Source organism: Phyllobates terribilis, unplaced genomic scaffold (genome assembly GCF_046119375.1).
Source record: "Phyllobates terribilis strain yellow unplaced genomic scaffold, ASM4611937v1 Scaffold_7__3_contigs__length_470593459, whole genome shotgun sequence".
Lineage (NCBI taxonomy): Eukaryota > Metazoa > Chordata > Amphibia > Anura > Dendrobatidae > Phyllobates > Phyllobates terribilis.
Window position 1 is genome coordinate 389132046 of NW_027362767.1, and position 22008 is coordinate 389154053.

General features: G+C 40.3%; 1 protein-coding gene and 1 long non-coding RNA gene across 2 annotated transcripts in view; one reads left to right on the top strand and one right to left on the bottom strand.

Moving 5' to 3' along the window:
- The window catches only part of LOC141154947 (cytochrome P450 2F3-like), a 52986-nt gene that overhangs the window by 29707 nt on the left and 1271 nt on the right, over positions 1-22008 (bottom strand). Inside the window, exons 2-5 of the mRNA XM_073641523.1 lie at positions 21479-21654; positions 20350-20516; positions 11684-11832; positions 11346-11506 (exon numbers count right to left, since the gene is read on the bottom strand). Of these exons, the coding sequence (XP_073497624.1) occupies positions 11346-11506; positions 11684-11832; positions 20350-20516; positions 21479-21654 (653 nt within the window). The remainder of the gene's footprint in view (positions 1-11345; positions 11507-11683; positions 11833-20349; positions 20517-21478; positions 21655-22008) is intronic.
- Positions 1273-11529, top strand: LOC141154948 (uncharacterized). The gene is made up of 3 exons (XR_012247499.1): positions 1273-2327; positions 10796-10830; positions 11360-11529. It is a non-coding gene; the product is annotated as an uncharacterized lncRNA (long non-coding RNA).

A 22008-nucleotide genomic window follows, 5' to 3' on the forward strand; every position in this document is an offset into this window, starting at 1 on the left:
GGAAAAAAGTGTTTGGGGATAAAGTTTGTGACGCCACCTGTGGTATGCGTCGATGTGGGGCCGCCGCTGCGGTGCAGATCCTCTGGGGCTGATGGTGACGTGGCAGAGTTGGTTCAGGTTTCCACAGGCAGAGCTAAGCTCTAGGGCAGTATATGGTGATTTGAAAAGGTAGATGTTGTCGGCAGTGACAGTGTAGTGCAGGGTTGAGGGCGCATAATGATCAGACAACACAAGAATGGCGGTTTCCTCTACCTTTACTTGAGGTTTGACGGTGAAGACCGGGGCACTGGTAATAGCTGGTGATGGAGATCTGAGCGGCCTAGAAGCAATTTGGAGATCCACCTCACCAGGTGGAGTTGTAGGCCTTCCCTCTGCGTTATCCTCTCTGGCCCTGCTGCTTAAAGCTATGCTGCGGCCCTCATTCCTGAGCAATTGTTTATTCCTCGCCCATATCGCAGAAGGCTCGAGCGCTTTTCAGGTGTCGCTCCTTCGTGGCGGCGCCGGGTCCTAGTATGCTGCTGAGCCACCGGGCGTTTGGTGGGGCCAGGAGACCTGCAGTCTCCTGCCCTCCGGATTTAGCTGTCAGGACTTTAGTACCTGAACAACCACGGACTCTGGTGTCCTGTTTCTTGCGCTTTCCTCTGGAGCGAGCTTGGTCACAGCTCCCTTCCCCAGGTTGTCCCTCGTCGCTCTCCTGTCTCCAACTCCCTTTTCTCACTCCAACTGACTTTTCAAAACCCCACCTCCAGGCTCCAATTTAAAGGGGAGGAGCTCCCCCTTCTAGTCTGGAGCTGTGAAAAGTGTTGGATGCTGGTGTCACTTAATAAGGGGACCCCTCCTTGCTTCTAGGCATGGCATCACCCGCTGTGAGGTAGGCAATGTCAATGTGGCAACCTGACTCCTGGGGTGCCACAGTACCCCGTAAACCCATGATTTCTCTATGTGGCTCTGATTTATGCAACTTGGAATAGATGGATCTATAATGGTTAAATCTTTAGCTGTGATGTTCAGTAAAATTTTTAGGCATAGATGGGAACACGGGTAAAATTAAAGGAATTGTCCGGGACAGTGATATTCTATATTCTTAGGACAGGTCATCAATATCAGATCGGTTTTGTTGCCACTGGAAGGACACAGTGAATGGAGTCAAGATAGCTCTTTATTCTTTGTAGTGGTCGTTCTCAAGTACTCAAGTTATCAAGGGCTGAAGCACCCAAGAATGCTCAATACACAATCTATGGAGATATGGAATTCTTGTTGCCTTTACTGGGTATTTTAGGAGACGATGGCACCAAATATCAGCATATCGGTGGAGGGCACCATATAACATCCAGAGGATTATTCTGAAAAGATAGACACCTTAGAAGCCAGTCTATCCACAGAAAACCCTGGCGGGTCCATCTTCTGTCAGCAACTGCAGTAAAAGAGGCACGGACCACTACCAACCATTTAGGAGTGAAGAGAATCCAACGGCGACAGTGACATCTAAAAGACCCTCATCCTGACCCTGACCTTGGACCCTTTTGGACCTCCTCCAGATACCTGGAGACATCGCAATAAAGATAGCAGAGTGGATTGCCGGTGGTCCGGGGAGCAGCACAGTGCATCAATTGAGGAGAGAGGAAATACAGCGAATACTATACACACTGTCACCTGTGTCCCTATAGACCTCACCTGACCCTCCTCAGGTGTAGCAGTAGTGAAAAATCTGGGGATCGTGGATCTCTGTTCTCTCTATGTGGGCGCATACAGGGAGACTTGCGGTCCTGAAACAGTCAGACAGCGCAGAGGGTAGTTTAAGGGGTCCCTGACAGTCATTACACCCCGACCCTGACCCTCACCTGGATCTTTTGTGAACCTCCATCAGCCTCTTGGAAGCTCTGCAACAAGGATACAGATAGGATTTACCAGCGGCTCTGTGGAACTGCCGGTGGTCCGTGGAGCAGGACAGCGCTCCAACAGAAGTGAGTGACAGCAAGGCAGACACTACTTACAGTGCCACCTGTATCCCTATAGACATCACCTGATCATTTTCAGGTGAAGCAGCAGTGGGATCTCTGAGGAGGAATCAGGGGATCACGGATCTCTGTTACCCCTGTTTGTGGCACATGCAGGGAGACTTGCGGTTCAGTTAGAGGAGCGCAGAGAATAATCTAAGGGGACCCTGACAGTCATAATACCCTGACCCTAACCCTAACCCTCACCTGGATCTTTTGAGAACCTTCCTCAGTCTCTTGGAAGCGCTGCAGCAAGGACACAGACAGGATTTACCGGCGGGTCTGTGAAATCGCTGGCGGTCCGTGGAGCAGCACAACGCACTAATAGAGGTGAGTGACAGCAAAGCAGACATCACTTACATTGCCACCAGTGTCATTATAGACATCACCTGACCCTTCTAAGGTGAAGCAGCAGTATGATTTTTGAGGAGGAATCAGGGGAGCGCGGATCTCTGTTGTCACTGCTAGCGGGCGTACGCAGGGAAACTTGCGCTCCTGGAATACTCAGAGGAGTGCGGAGAGTAATCTAAGGGGACCTTGACAGTCATAATACCCTGACCCTCACCCAGATTTTTTGTGGACCTCCACCATACCTTGGAAGCGCTGCAACAAGGTCTTGGGCAGGAATTAGCAGTGGATCTGCATTAAAAAAAAGCGCATTAGCTCTCCTGCTGGCAACTGAGGTGAAAACACCGAAGCACTGAAGCCAGTGTCATCAAAACCCCTATCTGCTTATATTTGCAGGGGTCACCTGAGAATCTGTGGAGTTATGATCCCTCTGTTTGCGGGATCATATTCAGTGGGTTGTGTGGCACTATCTTAGTATAATAAAAATGGAATAAAACCTTTGGTGAATCTATTACATAAAAATCACTTTGAGTTTAACCATTATTTGGGATTTTCTGACCATCACTTGGATTCCTAAAAGTATTCAAGTAAGGAAACAAGCATAAGCTATTGTTGGATCTGCAGAATAATACAGTATCTCTTCCCCTGCTGATAACCGAAGTTAAATAACGGAGCCCAGGAGCCGGCACCTTTAATGCTTCAACTACTGCATTGCTACCTGGTGCTTCACCAGTTTTCACCTCAAAGACGGGGGCAAAAGCTTTAATAATCCTTTGTTTTGTTAAAGCAACTATATTAACGACTCTTATATTTGTCGAGTAAATTTAAGCACGATAAGCTGATTTAATTGTTTTATAATTACTCAAAGGTTATATGTTCACTCGTCTTATATAACAACAACATTATATTCATATTAACCTAAACTGGTTATATAGTCTTATAAGCCAAAGAGCATTGTTGAAACTTAATTGACATACGTTACTTACTACGTTTTATGTACCCTTATGAGTACAGCTACATTGAGTGTTGTATTATTCTATTATATTTCTCATACTTAACCTAAATACTTATATTGAATGATACTAATTTTTGTCTGCCGATAGATAAAATGATATACTCTCAATTAGACTTAACTAGTTCGCAATGGATAAAAATAATCTTACTAATAAAACAAAAGTTACACAAGAAAGTAACTCTACAGTCAGCCCTAATAAGGTTCGCCCACAAAGAATGAAACAGTCCCAAAAATCCTCATCTCTCACAAGCTCTTCTAGACACTCACCTGAAATAGAGTCCGCTATATCTAGTTATATTAAAGGGGCAGAAGGAGCATCATACAACCCAGGTAATGGAGAGGACACAAATACTAAAATGTTGAAAGAATTAGACAATATAATTAATGACCAACCAACTAAAATGGAAATTTCTATTCCCACTAATTCTAATAAAAAATCTAAAAGAAACAAAGAGGAATTAGTTAAAAAAAAACAAAAAAAAAGACACAATATCTGAATCGGAGGACGAATTTTATGATGCTTCCCTATCGCAAAGCCCTGAAAAAAGTAGACCTAGACTAGACAAAGACACTACTTCTAATGACACCCCAGTAATCAGACCAAAAACATATACAAAAATTGATCAAGTAGAAGCTTCATGGAAAAATGCTTCTGAACAGTATGTAAAAGATCTAGTATATGCATTGAATGACAACTTCGAATCAGTCTTTGACAAACAAACCAAACTTTTACAAGCTAACTTAGAATTGATTAACCATAGACTCGACAATGGTGACACAAGAATTGATGTCCTGGAAAAAAAGAGTGATGGTTTAAATGAACAACAACAGGATAGCCAAAAAGAAATCCAATACTTACGGACCAAATTAGCAGATCTTGAAGATCGGAACCGACGTAATAACGTTAAAATAAGGGGTACATCAGAGAAAATTTCACAAAATAAACTTCCCCATCACATCAAAAACATTTTGCAAAAAGTACTCCCATCGATTCCAGAACTCAAACTAATGATAGCCAGAATACATTGTTTGCCACGCCCCAATTCAATTCCCACTGAAATCCCCAGAGATACAACTCTCCGCTTCCATTTCTACTCCACAAAAGAAAAACTATTGGAGTATATGAAAGAGAAAAAACAATTTCCTGAACCATACGATCACCTTAAAAGTTACGCCGATCTATCTAAAGAAACTCTACAAGCAGGACAATCCTTTATCGAATTTACATCTATCCTCCGTAAAAAAGGAATACTATATAGATGGGTTTCCCCACTAAAATACTAGTCAACTACAGAGGTAGAATTATTTCAATCCTATCGCCACAGGAAGGGATGGAATTTTTCTCACACCTGGACAAGGAGGTAGATCCATCGGGGATATTCAAGGCCGAAGGACTGAACAATAAAGATATAATTTTTCCAAATTCCTTTCGGTCTTAAATTGTTACCTGAAGAAAAAGGTAACAAACTCTCATGTACAAACAGGAATCTTCTAAAAATATGTAGATGAGATTCCGGAGCTAGATCACAAACTTTTCCCGTGAGGAAGAATACCCACTGAAGGACTGGGTTCTTCCAATATTGAACTGTTTTGATATTAGATATTACTAAAGGTTTCTAATTTGTTTTAATGGATACTAAATTTCTGACTTTAAATGTGAGAGGATTAAATAGTCCAAAGAAAAGATTTGTAACATGGAAAGAAATTAAAAACAGTAAAGCCGATATTATATGTCTCCAAGAAACTAAACTAACTAGGGAAGATCACCCAAAGTTTGAACATAAAGATTACCCATTTATCTTCAAATCATTGAATGCAAAAAAAAAAGCAGGAGTCATAACCATCATTAAAATACCAGCTCGATTGAACTATTATCTGAATACTCAGACTCTGAAGGAAAGTACCTTATCTTAGTTTGCTTAATTAACAATCATTTAACGACTATTGCCAATGTTTCTACGCCAAATAAAGCGCATATGCATTTCCCTGATAATCTAGCAACCAAAATCAAGATATAAAAAAAGGAACTCTGTTATTATTAGGAGATTTTAATCTTGTACCAGATGGTACTCTAGATTCCACTGCTCCCAACAGAGGTTCCTTTCCCACTCTTAAAAAATGGTTACATAAACAAGAATACTTAGACGTATTTAGATGTTTGAACGCAACTTCATTGGAGTACTCATTTTATTCTGAGGTCTACAAAACTTTCTGTAGTGTAGACTTAATTCTAACGGACTCACCTTCAATCTCGAGATTTAAAAAAGTAGCAATAAATGCAAAAACCTTCTCAGACCATTTACCAATATTATGTGAAATATCTTTAGGAAGGCCCAACTATTCAAATTTCTTATGGAAATGCAATTCTTCCCTCTTGCAATCTCCATTGTACAAAAAAGAAATAGAACAAACCATTAGTAATTATTTCAAAGAAAATAAAATTGATAATATATGCCCATTTATCATACGGAACGCCCACAAGGCGGTAATTAGGGGTTTGTTGACTCACATCTCCTATAAAAACAACAAGATCAATAAAGAAAAAGTTTCTAAATTACAATCAGAACTCAAAGCTAAGGAAACCTTACAACAGAATTTACTTAGCCCCTCACCAAAACTACATTCAGAAATCCTCAAAATTAGAACTGAATTAAGGTCAGCTTTATATAACAAATATGACAAATTTGCTAGAATAATGAAATCTAACTATTATTCATCTTTTAACAAGTCAACCAAATTAATGGCCCAAAAACTTAAAGCAATAAGAATAAAAAAAATAATTAATGGGATTTATCACAGGGGATTATTAGTGACCCACCCTAAAGATATCGCTAATGCTTTTGCGGAATACTACACCAATCTATATAACTTGAAATTTGATAGAAACACTTCGCAACCTACTAAGGGAAAAACGGAGGATTTTATTTCCCAAATTAATCTACCTCAATCTCTGAACAACAATTAAAGCATCTTAATTCTCCAATAACTGAAGGCGAAGTTATAGAAGTTATTAAAAAACTGAAAACCAAAAAATCACCTGGCCCTGATGGTTATTCTAACAAATATTACCTACTTTTTAGCCCTTTATTAGTCCCACATTTGACAGAAGTTCTTAATAAGGTCTCAAGAAAAGGAGAATTTCCCCCAGAAATGTTATAGGCCACTATAACATTAATCTCCAAGCCCAAAGGAGACTAAGAACAAGTCAAAAATTATAGGCCCTTAACTCTTATTAATACAGGATTATACAGGATGTCAAAATCTTTTCAAAAATCATTGCAAATAGACTGAAGAAAATTCTACCAAAAATTATCCATAAGGACCAACTTGGATTTATCGAAGGACGACAAATGACTGATGGCGCCAGAAAAATCTTTAATTTAATCAATATCATAAAACAGACTATGACTCCATCAATTTGATTAACGTTAGATGCCGAAAAAGCCTTCAACAGAATCAACTGGGACTTCCTTAATGCAACACTTCTTAAATTTGGATTTAATTCTCAATTTATAAGAACAACTTTGACACTTTATGCCATATCTTTTATCTCTTAATTATTGAAAAATTTTCAAAACTATCCTACTATAAAATTAACGCTACTAAATCAACAATTTTGGACTTTTTTATTGAGGATTCTACGAAAAACGATATGAAGAGCTTTTCTTCCTTTGAATGGGAAGCAGAAGCTATCTCATATTTGAGAATACACTTAACCAGATACCGATATAACACAATAAGTCTCAATCTAAAAACTATTACGAAATCTATACAAAGTGAATAGTGTTGAGCGAGTATGTTCTGTTAATCCTTTCGCCGAGTACACTCGGGCCGAGCACCGAGTATTTATAGCTGCTCGGTGATATGCTTGAATCACTCCCGTGTGCATGATTTGCGACTGTTTGACAGTTTTATTACATGGGAGGAATGTCTATTTCTTACACATTCCTCACAAGTAATAAAGCTGCCAAACAGTTGCAAATCATGCACACGGGAGCGATTTAACCATATCACCAAGCAGCTATAAACACTCGGAGCTTGGCCGGAGCGTACTCGGACAGAACATACTCGCACAACACTAAAAGTGAACTAAACAATTTTTCCAAATACGAGTTATCTTGGGTGGGCAGAATTATTACTTTTAAATTATTCTCTTTACCAAAAATACTATATATCTTTAGGGCCATTCCATTGGTTATTCCTATTAATACCTTGAGAAAACTTCAAACTATTCCGAACAGTTTTATATGGAACCAAAAGAAAGCCAGGGTAGCAAGTAAAACATTAGTTAAGAGTAAACTTAACGGAGGATTAGCTCTCCCTAGCATTATTAATTATTATAACACAAATTTAATTAGACAATCTGTAAATTGGATCAAAACGGAAAATCTTCCAGCATGGGTAGAAATTGAGCAGTACTTAAAAGCATTCCATTAAAAGAGCTAATTCTAAACCATCTACTGTCTCCTTCCTTTAGACTCCCCCACACCCGCCATTTTGTCAGCTACTATCCAGGCATGGAAATTTCTTGCAGAACAACAAAGTAAAGGGAGATGTAGGTATGACCAATTAAAACATGTATCATTAAAGTTCCTCGAACTAATGTCAAACGAGAAACTTCCTGATACATGGAGATCAAAAAACATAACTAAATTTAAAGATCTTCACAATGGTAATGATTTTTTCTCAAACCAACAATTAAAAGATCAAAATAACTTTACCAACGAGGACCTTATCTCCCTTGACGCAATAAAAAAATTATTACACTTTCTTCTCAAAAAAAATCGTTAGTTACTGAGCCTATTAGTTCTATGATCTGTAACCCCAATAATAACCTATATTTGAAATCAAAGAATATTTGTGGTCTCCTAAATAAAGACTCAGAATTCAAGAAAACATCTTTCATAAACAATTAGGAAAAAGATTAAATATTACTTTTACTTCAGAACAATGGCAATCTTCATTTAAATCTATGTATTCATCTAACATTTGTGCCTCATTACATGAATCTTTTTTTAAAATAGTATCGAGATGGTATTTCACTTCAGTAAAATTAGCTAAGGCTTTTCTGGATCAATCCGCTTCCTGTTGGAGAGACTGCGGTTCAAAAGGGGATTTAATCCATATGTTTTGGGGATGCCCTAGATTACTTCCCCTTTGGAACGATGTAAAAATTTTGATTAACAAAATCACACAACTAAAATTGGCTACAACGTCTCAAATGGCTCTGCTTTCCCTTGATCTAGAAAATATCAACCCAAATTATGAGCCAATTATAATCCATACTAGATGGTGGCCCGATTCTAACGCATCGGGTATTCTAGAATATGTTTGCGGCTGACCGGGCGCAATCAGCAGCGCGGTGTTTAAATTTGGCACCAATATCGCTGATTGGTCGCGGCCGGTGGCCTCGACCAATCAGCGATTTTGGTGCCAAATATAAACACGCTCTCCTGTCCTCACTAACACGGTTTGCTGATTGGTCGCGGCCGCCGGCCACGACCAATCAGCGATATTGGCGCCAAATTTAAACACCACTAGCGCCGGTCATCTCCTGCCTGAATCGCAGCTGACATCCGTGCAGCAGATGAGCCGCTAACGGCTGCCATCTTTTTCTGAAATCCCACGTCACTGATTGACCGCGGCCGGACCAATCAGCGACGCGGGATTTCCTGGACAGAAGGGCAGACATACAGACAGACAGAGAGACAGGCGGGATAAGACGATTATATATATTAGATTTTCTTAGTAACCAAAAATGCTATAGCGGCACTATGGAAAGAAATGTACCTACAATTAGTGAACTTACTAACAAAATTACTTTACACAATTCTTATGAAAGAAGTCATGCAATAGCGAATAATTATTACGAATCATATTACAAAAGATGGAAACCTTGGATTTGCTACTCTTCCTAATACTGACTATTTACCGTATTTTTTGGACTATAAGACGCACTTTTTTCCTCCAAAATTTTGGAGGAAAATGGGGGGTGCTTCTTATAGTCCGAATGTTGGGGGGGTGTATGTATATGTGGGGTGTTGGGGTAGCAGTATCGGTGGAGGAGTGGGGCACAGGAGGCAGCAGCCGCCTGCTGCAGCCTACACTGTCCCCGCTGCTAAAGAAAATTAAAATTCACTGCTCCCCATGCCCATGGGCAGCAGCGCGGCTACACTTTGTGCCGGCTATGAAGGAGAGTGAAGTCACTGCTCCCTGCGCACACAGTCCCGACGTGGGGAGCAGTGACTTCCGGCAGCTGATCTCTCCTTGTGAGCCGCGCATGGCAGTGACGTCATGCGCGGCTCACATGGAGAGATCAGTGCAGGAAGACAGGACGCAGTCCTGGAGGAGAGAAGAAAGGTGAGTAGGAGTTTTTATTTTTTTTATGTGCAGAATGATGGGGATTAGGGGGACCATGTATACTAGGCTAAGGATGAGGGGGCCATACATACTAGTGTAAGGATGAGGGGTGCCATGCATACCAGGATAGGGATTAGGGGTGCCATACATACCAGGATAGGGATTAGGGGTGCCATGCATACCAAGATAGGGATTAGGGGTGCCATGCATACCAGGATAGGGATTAGGGGTGCCATGCATACCAGAATGGGGATTAGGGGTGCCATGCATACCAGGATGGGGATTAGGGGTGCCATGCATACCAGGACTGGGATAAGGGGTGCCATGCATACCAGGACAGGGATGAGGGGTGCCATGCATACCAGGACAGGGATGAGCGGTGCCATGCATACCAGGACAGGGATGAGGGGTGCCATGCATACCAGGATGGGGATTGCTGTGCCATGCATACCATGATAGGGACTAGGGGTACCATGCATACCAGGATAGGGATGAGGGGCCATGCATACCAGGACAGGGATGAGGGGTGCCATCCATACCAGGATAGGGATGAGGGGTGCCATGCATACCAGGACAGGGATGAGGGAGCCATGCATACCAGGATAAGGATGAGGGGTGCCATGCAAACCAGGATAGGGATGAGGGGTGCCATGCATACCAGGATAAGGATGAGGGAGCCATGCATACCAGGATGGAGGGGTTACATGCACACCAGGATGGGGATGGGGACCACGTATAAAAGGAAGGGGGGGCATATATACCAGGATGGGGGATATTGTCAGAATTGGGGGACATTACCGCTATACCAGTGTCAGCAGAAGACCCCCTCCCCCTTAAAAGTGCATCATGAACACATTTTTGGCTTAAATTTTTTTTTTCCTCCTCTAAAACCTAGGTGCGTCTTATGGTCCGGTGCGTCTTATAGTCCGAAAAAATACGGTATTATTCCTCTCTAATTATAAATATGATTAGTAAACTAAATCACAAAATGGTTTAACAATTATTATATGTATGAAAACATTACGCTTAAGGTTATATATATGTATTTATATTTACCTATCCTTCATTCCCTCAGACTACCCTCCAGTTGGACTTCCCCAATAAAACAAAGTAAGAACCTATGTTGTCGCATCCTCCCCAAATAACCCTTTTCCCTTTCCTATCCAAATGTATGTTAATTAAAAACTTAATAAAATTGTTTGAAAAAGCATATCGGTGGAGGTACTTGGTGTTGGATACTCACAAATCTGCTATTGATGACCTCTCCCTAGGCTGTCAAGGTTTCACTCCCTTTAATTTAAATGGGTTACATACCTCTTATATTAAGATTTTGTGATGAACATGAGCTATATATAATTACTAATAAAGCAGAGTGCAGTTCAAAGATATTTTTCCTAAAATTGTCTCAAAAAAGTGTTTGAATTTTAAGGGACATTTGCATAAAAGAAAACCCAACTAACCCAAATGTACCATAGCCATAATGACAGTAGCACACCAAACTAAGCACTGCCTCTCTTACCATCTGTATCCTCACAAGGACCCCATAGTAGTCGTGGTTTCAGCCTCCATAGTAGGTACAAAGATAAAGTGAAGTAAAACACAAAATTAAATTTTGTTCCTCTTACCATTCCCCAACCAGAGCTTAAGACTTGAAAATTGTCGTTGATGAGTTGAACAAGTGACAGGAACCTCTTGTCTTCATATTCCAACCGATTACCGAAGATGATTGAGCAGATGACATTGGAAACGGCTCGGCTCAAGAAGAAAGTTGGATCAAAGGTTTTTTCTGCAGAGTAAACAAAGTTAATAAAGATCAGTTTTAATAAAGAAATCAACTTGGAAATCAATTGTAGTAAATCTTTTCAGTATTTTCTTCTGCAAAGGAAAAAAGACTTTTTAGAAAGAGTCAGTACAGAAAATTTTTAAAAGAACATGCAACATTTCAGGATTTCCTGGTCCTTACGCTTTGTGTTCCTAAACTCTTCCAACATGAATTGCGCTTCCTCTTGAATTCTTTCTTCTATACTCCTCTTTCCCATTCCAAAATTTCGAAGGGTGACCAATGCAAAACGCCTGAGTAGCTTCCACTTCTCACCATTGGAAAATGCTATCCTTAAGTTAGGAGAAAATATGCATACACAGTAAAAGTTGAACTCGTAACATTAAGGACTTATTAAGATGACTATAATATTTGCATCCACATTATGGATCTGGGTGTAATAGCCTGAACTCAAACCATGGTAAGGCTTTTGATGCTTTTAGTTTGGGTCTACAGATCTACGATTAACACTTGTTTGAAAGAGCATTTAATGACTATGTTAATATAGTCAGAAAGATCCTATAGAAAAAAAAAAACTAAAATATCAATGGAAAAGGATTTCTCGAGAATAAAGTTGCTTGACTCATCTGTGATTCATTGGACCTTTTGAAACTTAAGGTACAGCTCAATTCAAGTGAATTTAGATAAATGAAATTACCGTACCAGCCCAGTGCAAGGAATGATGATATCAGGTACATACAGACAGGAATCTTATGCAAGAAGAGTATGTGGACTGCTTGGTTTCCAGTAGAGCATCTCTCCCATGTTTTCAATAATCCATCAGTAATTGTAATGCATGAAATTTATTAGCTTGGGTCATTTTTCAGGTGACATTGAGCCCCTTATCTAATGGTCCCAGTGCACTGCACTTTTCTGCCTTTGAGGCTCAAATATTTTTTTAATCAATGGTCAGACATTCACTGATCAGTATGTAAGGAGGTTAAAATGCAGTCCGCTGACACCTAACAAGCAAAGTGGACTGCTGCCATATTGGATCCACCTGTGATACTATAATCATGCTGTGTCATGGGTGTGTCAAAAGTGACAGACAGTCGCCCTGCAGTGGGTTGCAGGAGATCTCCATGTTTGGCATTGCAGACATCTGCTTAGATAGGAGGCTGTCTTTTGGACCGAGCATCTTCCTCTCTCTTGCTAATTAGCTCTCTTGCCTGGGTGTATATATACCTGGTGTCTGGTGTATGAGAGGGCGTCGCCGTTTATATTCATTTCTACTTGTGAAGCTTAGCAGAAGCAGTACTTCGTCCTCTCTGGAGCTTTAGGCCGTGTGCACATTTGGAGTTCATCTAAAGCTAAGCCATTTAACCCTGTTTTGTCAACCCTTGTTGTCTTTAGAGTTTTAGTGGAGGTTGACAAGTGCTCATCTCCTTCCATCCCTAGCAGTAGCCTTACGCCAGGGAAAGTAGGGAAAGGCACACGATCGGCGATAGCTGAGGATGCTATATAGGGACGTTAGTTGAAACAGGGTGACGCTAGACCAGACTAGGAGGTCTCCACTTCCCCCTTTCCCTAGTGTCTGGGCTCCCTCTCCCTTTTCCCTCTGTGTTGCACTTATACCTGGCGTGACATGCTGATTTTGTAGAAGTCTAATTTTGTTTGCAACCATACCATGTAAATCTTAAAGGGTTTGTCCAAGCTTATGGTAATGATAGATCAACAACATCAGGACCCCCATTGATTAGCGGTTTTTAGCCCTGTAAGTGGCTAGATAATAACAGTAAATGGATAAGAATACCACCCATAACCCATCCCTGTTGTGCGATTGTTGGGTGTAGATTTGTTGCCATGGTGGGCTGTTCAAAGCCCCTGTGGTTGCCATGTTGGTACTTTTGGGGCTGGGCTTTATAGGAGTCTCCATGGGCTGGGCTTCATTGGAGACTCCATGGGCTGGGCTTAATAGGAGACTCCATGGGCTGGGCTTCATTGGAGACTCCATGAGCTGGGCTTAATAGAAGACTCCATGGGCAGGGCTTCATAGGAGACACCATGTGCTGTGCTTTATATGAGACCATGAGCTGGGTTTTATAAGAGACTGTGATTATAGCTACATACTACAATATAGTTGTATTATAGATGAGAGGGATGGCATGGGATGTGGTCAGATAGAAGATTCAAGTCCCCTGAAGGGGACTAAAAAAATAGTTAATCATAAAAAATAAAAACAAAACTTTGAATCATGTTGCTATTTAATTTTTACTGCACAATTAATGCTGTAAAAACCAATCCCCAAAAAACTATGGCGGTATTACTTTTTTTTTCACCATTTCACCTCAATTGTAATTTTTATAATAAAATGAGTGGTGTAATTCAATTTGCAACTTGTCCCACAACAAAAAAAAACAAGCCGTCATACGGAGAGAAATATAAAAAAGTTAATGATCTTGGAAAAAGAGGAAGAAAAGAATGAATAAGTAAAAATAAAAATTAGCCTCAACACTGTGGGTAGGGTATTAATTTTATAGGTGGGGAAGATAGTGCAGATAGTGACCTGGGCACAAATAAAGAAATTGGGGGGGGGGGGGGTTAGAACAGTCAATATAGTAGGAAGGAATAGAGGTACAGAGAGATACATAAAATGCATGTACACTAATGCCAGAAGCCTCACCAACAAAATGGAGGAATTAGAATTAATTTTGTTGGAAAATAATTATGACATGGTGGGGATATCTGAGACATGGCTGGATGGGAGCCATGACTGGGCAGTTAATTTACAGGGCTATAGTCTGTTCAGAAATGACCGTACAAACAAGCGAGGGGGGGGGTGTGTTTATATGTAAAATCATCCTTAAAACCCATCTTGCGTGAGAATATATGTGAATCTAATGAAAATGTAGAGTCCCTGTGGGTGGAGATAAGGGGAGGGGGAAAAAATAATAAATTACTGATAGGGGTTTGTAATAAGTCTCCTAAAATAATGGAAGCAGCGGAGAATATCCTCATAAAGCAAATAGATGAAGCAGCGACTCAAGGAGAAGTCATTATTATGGGGGACTTTAACTACCCTGAAATACACTGGGGAACAGAAACCTGTAGTTCAAGCAAAGGTAATAGGTTTTTGACAACTATGAGTGACAATTACCTTTCACAACTGGTTCGGGACCCAACAAGAAGGAGGGCACTGTTAGACCTAATATTACAAAACAGGCCAGACCGCATATCAAATATACGAGTTGGGGGTCACTTAGGTAATAGTGATCACAAAATAATAAGCTTTCATGTATCCTATAATAAGATGTGTAGTAGAGGGGTTACAAGGACACTAAACTTCAGGAAGGCAAATTTCCAATGGTTGAGAGATGATCTTAGTGCAATAAACTGGGACGATATCCTGAGACATAAAACTACACAAAGCAAATGGGAGACATTTATTAGCATCCTGAATAGGACCTGTGCACAATATATACCCTATGGGAATAAACATGCTAAAAATAGGAGGAAACCACTATGGCTAAATAGAGCTGTAAGGGGCGCAATAAGTGACAAAAAGAAAGCATTTAGAGAACTAAAGCAAGTAGGTAGTGATGAGGCATTAAATAAATATAGAAAATTAAATAAATTCTGTAAAAACCAAATCAAGGCAGCAAAGATTGAGGCAGAGAGAATAATTGCCTGAGAAAGTAAAAATAATCCCAAAATATTCTTTAACTACATAAATAGTAAGAAACTAAAAAAATGATAGTGTTGGCCCCCTTAAAAATAGTCTGGGTGAAATGGTGGATGAGGATGAAGAAAAAGCCAATAAGCTAAATGATTTTTTTTCAACAGTATTTACACAAGAAAAACACATGACAGAAAACATGATCAGTGATAACAAAAATTCTCCATTAAATGTCACTTGCTTAACCCAGCAGGAAGTACGGCGGTGTCTAAAAATCACTAAAGTTGACAAATCCCCGGGCCCGGATGGGATACACCCGCGAGTACTGCAGGAATTAAGTAACGTCATAGATAGACCATTATTTTTAATCTTTAAAGATTCCATAATAACAGGGTCTGTACCACTGGACTGGCGTATAGCAAATGTGGTGCCAATATTCAAAAAGGGGACAAAAACTCAACTTGGAAATTATAGGCCAGAAAGCTTAACCTCTACTGTGGGTAAAATCCTGGAGGGCTTCCTAAGATATGCTATACTAGAGTATTTGAAGAAGAATAACCTCATGACCCAATATCAACATGGGTTTACGAGGGACCGTTCCTGTCAAACTAATCTGATCAGCTTTTATGAAGATGTAAGTTCTGGACTGAACCAAGGAAATGCAGTGGATGTTGTGTATATGGACTTTTCAAAAGCTTTTGATACGGTTCCACACAAAAGGTTGATACATAAAATGAGAACAATGAGGATAGGGGAAAATATATGTAAGCGGGTTAAAAACTGGCTCAGTGATAGGAAACAAAGGGTGGTTATTAATGGAACACACTCAGACTGGGTCTCAGTTAACAGTGGGGTACCACAGGGGTCAGTATTGGGCCCGCTTCTTTTTAACATACTTATTATCGATCTTGTAGGGGGTATACAGAGTAGTATTTTATTATTTGCAGATGACACTAAACTCTGCAGGGTAATCAATACAGAGGAGGGCAATTTTATGTTACAGGAGGATCTATGTAAACTAGAAGCTTGGGCTAATACATGGCAAATGAGCTTTAATGGGGATAAATGTAAAGTAATGCACTTGGGCAGAGGAAATAAAATGTATAATTATATGCTTAATTGTAAAACACTGGGCAAAACTGTCATTGAAAAAGACCTTGGTGTATTGGTGGACGACAAGCTCACGTTTGGTGGCCAGTGTCAGGCAGCTGCCGCAAAGGCAAATAAAATAATGGGATGCATTAAAAGAGGCATAGATGCTCATGAGGATAACATAGTTTTACCTCAATACAAGTCACTAGTGCGACCACACTTAGAATACTGTGTACAGTTCTTGTCTCCTGTGTATAAGAAAAACATAGCTGAACTAGAGAGGGTGCAGAGAAAAGCAACCAAGGTTATTAGAGGACTGGGGGGTCTGCAATACCAAGACAGGTTATTACACTTGGGGTTATTTTCTGTGGAAAAACGAAGGCTTAGAGGTGACCTTATTACTATGTACAAGTATATGAGGGTACAGTACAAAGACCTTTCTACTGGTCTTTTTACCCTGAGGCCTGAGACAGGGACAAGGGGGCATCTTCTGCGTCTGGAGGAAAGAAGGTTTAATCATAATCACAGACGGGGATTCTTTACTGTAAGAGCAGTGAGACTATGGAACTCTCTCTGCCGCATGATGTTGTAATGAGTGATTCACTACTAAAATTTAAGATGGGCATGGATGCCTTTCTTGAAAAGTATAATATTACAGGTTATATATACTAGATTCCTTGATAGGGTGTTGATCCAGGGAACTAGTCTGATTGTCGTATGGAGTCAGGAAGGAATTTTTTTCCCCAATGTGGAGCTTAGTGTTTGCCACATGTTTTTTTTTGCCTTCCTCTGGATCAACATGTTAGGCTATGGGTTGAACTAGATGGACTTAGTCTTCCTTCAACCTTAAAAACTATGTTACTGACTGAGCTCAGTGGCACAGTTATTTTTCCTACACCAGTACCTACTGCTGGTGCCTGGTTAAGATGACACTTTCTTTACTAGAAATCATCCTATACCAGTACCTACTACCCGGTGCCTTATAAAGATCTCACTTAACTTTCCGTACTACAAATCACCAAGTTGTGTGTGACCATTGAGCCAGTAAATAACACTGGGAGATATCAGCTCTGGAGCCTTCAGAATAGTGAATGCAACACTGGACTGTAACACAAACTGTCACTCAGAATCATTACAAAATGTGATGTCATGTGTTTACAAAGTAACTTCGCTTTTACATAATTTACAATGCACTCACATTTCTACAGAGATTTGCAGATACCATTTTAATTCCAGATATTTGTGCCAGATCATGTAAGCCAGTAGACAATGTTTGGGCCAAGAGTTTTACACATTACATAATGTAATGGATTCAGTTACCAATCTAAGCTGTTTTCACAATATTTACTGTGCAGATCATTTTTATCCACAGAGAATGGGGCACATTTTGTTGGAGGGCCGTGAAGTGTTCATGTCTGAACAATGGTAAGAACACAACATCATGAATATCTATTGGTAATGACTAAGTCACAAGCACTAGTCTAGTATTGCAAAGCTGCAGGTCACAGCTCAGCCACAAAATAAAAAGCTTAGATCAGGATTAATTATTATTATGTGATGTAGTTTTGACTGGGAGCTTAGCCAACAGTCACCATGCAAGGTGTTGATGTACCCAAGCTAACAAACTCTTGTTTCTGTCTCCTGGAATCTATAATACCATTACAAAACATACATCGGAGCAGAAAATCAAGTATTACGGGAATTCTCTGACTGTACAAGGAGAGTGAATTGTGTGACCCCCATTTTCATCCTATAGACTGTCCATATATCTGTTACTACTGGCTGTTTCTTTAAAAAGACTACTTAGATGTTTATTGGTTATGCCATGTATATACAGTATGTGATGTATCGCCATGCAATGCTTTATTGCAGACCAGATGGTTGGCAGGTTGTGGTGTACATGGGTGCCATTACATGTTGAGTGATGTGATTGGAAAAGTAACAAAGGTCTTCTGAGTGACAGGAGAGATAGAGAGGACAAGCAAGGTCCAGGGAGCTAGCGAAGATTGGAGCTGTCATGCAAGGTGTGGGAAAGACTTAGTGCAACACAAAGGGAAGAGAGAAACAGTTCTCATGGCAGTAATTTTCCCATTCAACAATCTCCTCGGTTTGCCAATCCACCAACGGATTATGTTTAACAAGCCAAGGATTCCCAAAGCAATAGGTGTGGGAAGATTGTGCAAGACATAGCAAGGGATTATTTACCAATGAACTGACCCCACCCTCAGTTTTATATTAGGTACAATCTAAGTAAATGCTTTCTGTGCAAGTGGCGCCGAGTCAATGGCAAAGATGGAAATAGGTTCAGCTAAAGCACAGCAAGCGAGACCATGAGTCTTCACAAACTCAGCACCAACCATGCTGACTCTGGCTCCACTGTCAACAAACACAGACATTTTCTTGGTTTTGCTATCTAGCACCACCTCTGCTGACAGGACAAAGCAAGAACTGCAGGTTGGTAACAAATGAACCCCTTGTTTATCCAACTCCAGACTGCCAAGAGTTAATCGAGTCTCCTTTTGTTTAGGAATTGAATGACAGATGGCAAAAAAAATTCTATTTTTCCCACAAAAAACATACTCTTTTTCTCCTGCGAATCTCCTTGGAGATGTATGTTGTAGAGTCACTCCCTAAATGGATGGGTTCCTCCACCTCCCCCAGCACTGGCTCAACCCCAGACCGCTCCCCCAGTAATGAACATCACCGGCACCTCCCTCTGGAACACAGCAGGTATTTATACACACAGGCCAGGGTGTTAATTAGCCAGAGGAAAGTAGCCGCTGAGACCTAGAGATAGTCTCTAAGAAGATGCCTGTAATGCCAAATGTAGAGATCTCCTGCAACCCACTGCAGGGCGACTGTCTGTCACTTCTGACACACCCATGACAGGAGCTTGTTGATGCTGAGGCATTCTGCATATAAGCCTATGATCCTATAAGCCTATAAGAGGGGGAATTTTGGAGGCAATTTTGGGATGTGTGGACAATCTGCATGCTGAGAATCTGGTCAAGAGATAGGCCTGGACATGGTCACCAGTGGGGTCAAGCTTCTCTATCTGCTTTGAAGTAGTGTAGATGGAAGGCTGCAGCTATAAAAGTGGTCAATCAAAGGTCAGGTGGTATCATAATATATGCCTGAGTGAAGAGAAAAGTCCCCTGCCAAGAGTAAGGGAGCCTTTGAGAGTAAAACAGTACCACTGCTTTTGGCAAGCAATGCCTAGAGCATTTGTAAGGGGGAGTTAGCAGAATGGCAACTAGTATGGTCATAAAGGAGGTGGGCCACCACAACCATCAACCTAGAATGGACAGCTTTGGGAAGACTGCTTTGGCTGTACAGATACTGTAGCAAGTTAAAAAGACCAGTGTTTGGTGTGTCTTAGTGGGAATCAATCCCAGGTGAAGTAGTAGTTGGATCCTATTGGGGGCCAAAGATGATCCCTGTTATTGCAGGCTAAAAAACTAGCTACTATGAGGTCTAGTTGCCCTGAAGGCCTTGGTTGTGGCATGGTAGTAGACAGTGTGAGTTGTGGCACAATGGAAACCCTTTAGACTCAGGGCCAGGGTGGGAGGACTATCCCATTACTTCTGGGTTATTTTTGGACTTACAGCTATTTGCTGGGGGTTCCAACAGAATACCACCCTGGGGTCGCTATATCATTAGGTGACCCTTCTGACACATAAAGATTGTTCAAAGTGCACAATCTCTTTAAATTATGGGTAGAGATGAGAGAATAAATTTACTCTTGCCTGAATCAATGGCCAGGTCAGTATTCCATTGCCTCTGGGAAGAAGGCCTCCTCATGAGAAAAGCTGACCTACCACAATGGTATGTGTGTGTCATGATGTATTCACACCAGGATGGTTAATTAAAAGAGAATCTGCGAATGTAAGCAGGTACAAGGCGTTTTGCAGTGCTCCCCTCCAGCGGCCATGAAATTCTGACCTGGCAGCCGGACCAGAGTTCTTTGAATTGATTTGCTCACCTCTATTTATGAGTAAAACTTCAGTTTATCCAAAACCATTCTCTCATATTAATATTAAAGCACATGATCCTATCTTAAATGAATAACAGCTCATTATTCAAGTCTCTGGTACTAAGATACTTACCATTCCCTTGAGTGAATCTATAAAATGCGGGGAACTCTCCTCTGCCACTAAAATCTTCAGACTGTTCCACCAGAGCTTCACGAACTGCCTTGTATCCATAGAGGATAACATTGGGCCTTGGTCCTAGGTAGATGGTGAAGACTGGACCATATTTGTTGTTCAGCTATAAATATAAGTGCATAAATATAATAATTATGAGAAAAAATATCAAAATATTACAGACAATTAATTGTGCTGATTTGAGTTTTGGTGAGCAATAATCAGAAAGGAAGAGAAAACAGTGGGTCATAGAAAAACTACCCACTTTCAAGATGTCAGACAGCTACTTCTTGTCCAAAAATAAATCAAAGGAAGAACTATGTAGTACATATAGCTGATCTTACAAGAGAGAGATTGTACTATAGAAAAATACATAGTTGTCAACAATCCCAGATTTCTCTGAACTTCTGGTCAAAAAGGGGGCGGGATTTATATAAACCCCACACTGAAGTAGGAGGCTTAGGGTAAGCTGGGGGCATTAATTGGAAGGGTGGGGTAGATTCACTTTGATTTTGGACTACATATAAAAAAAATATTTAAGGGCCCAATTAATCACTTTCTTTAAGTCACTTTTCTTTTGTTTGTCATTTGGTACTCATTGATGCTTTTCACACCAAATTCTTTAAAATTGTATAGGATTTTTGTGTAAAATGTGTATTTTTGTCTTTAAACTTTTTTGAAATTTTATATAACAAAAAGTTGCATTCTCCACTAAAATGTTGCAAAATTTGCACAAAATATTCAGGTGTACATAAAATCACTCATGCCGGAGAACCGGATTACATGTGTGCAAATTTTTTGTGACATTTTAAAATTTTGCAATTGATGAATCAGCCGAAAACATCTGGAAACCCGAATCCCCGTTTACAATTGTGAACAAAAAAAACAAACATAAAACAAAACCGGTGAACATGTATGAAAAAGACTTTTAAATAGGTGCAACTGAAAGAAGAATAAGGCGCAAATTAAAAACAGGCAAAAAGCAACAATTATACAAATAAAAAGGTGCAAACGCAATAATGATTCGGGCCCTAAGATTTCTAATAGTGCTTTAGTTGAGCAGATTTACTAATCTAAATACTGTACCTCTTTCAGAGACTTGACCAAATTTTTTGTATCTAGCTGATGGAGGTTGCCCAGAAGAGGCAAAGGTTTAGGGCCTGGTGGAAGTTTGCTCTTTTTCTTCTTAAGTAATATCAGAAAGGAAAAACAGAGAACGAAGAGTGCTATTGTCATAGAGCGAAATTCAGTCTTTTCCCAACCTAATAAAAGACATTAAAGTTAGAAACTTAAGTTTTATGGAGTCCAATGTATAGAAAATACCCTTTGTGATCAGCATGTTATTGGGTTGGAGGAGCTAAGCCAATCGATGCATAAGTTTTTAGGAAAAGATTTAGCATAGATTCTAAGTTATTCATCTAAATACCTCCTCTTAGGCTTAGGAGTCCAGTGGGCGGTCCATCTGAGTGACTGTCCTCTATCTATAATTTAGATTCTTACATTTTAGAGATATATTATAAATAGTAATGATATATGACAGATCAATATTAAGGTTGGTGTGAATAGATTCGCCGGACCCTGGACAGAAGCTTTCAGAACTGCCTCTTACCTAACCG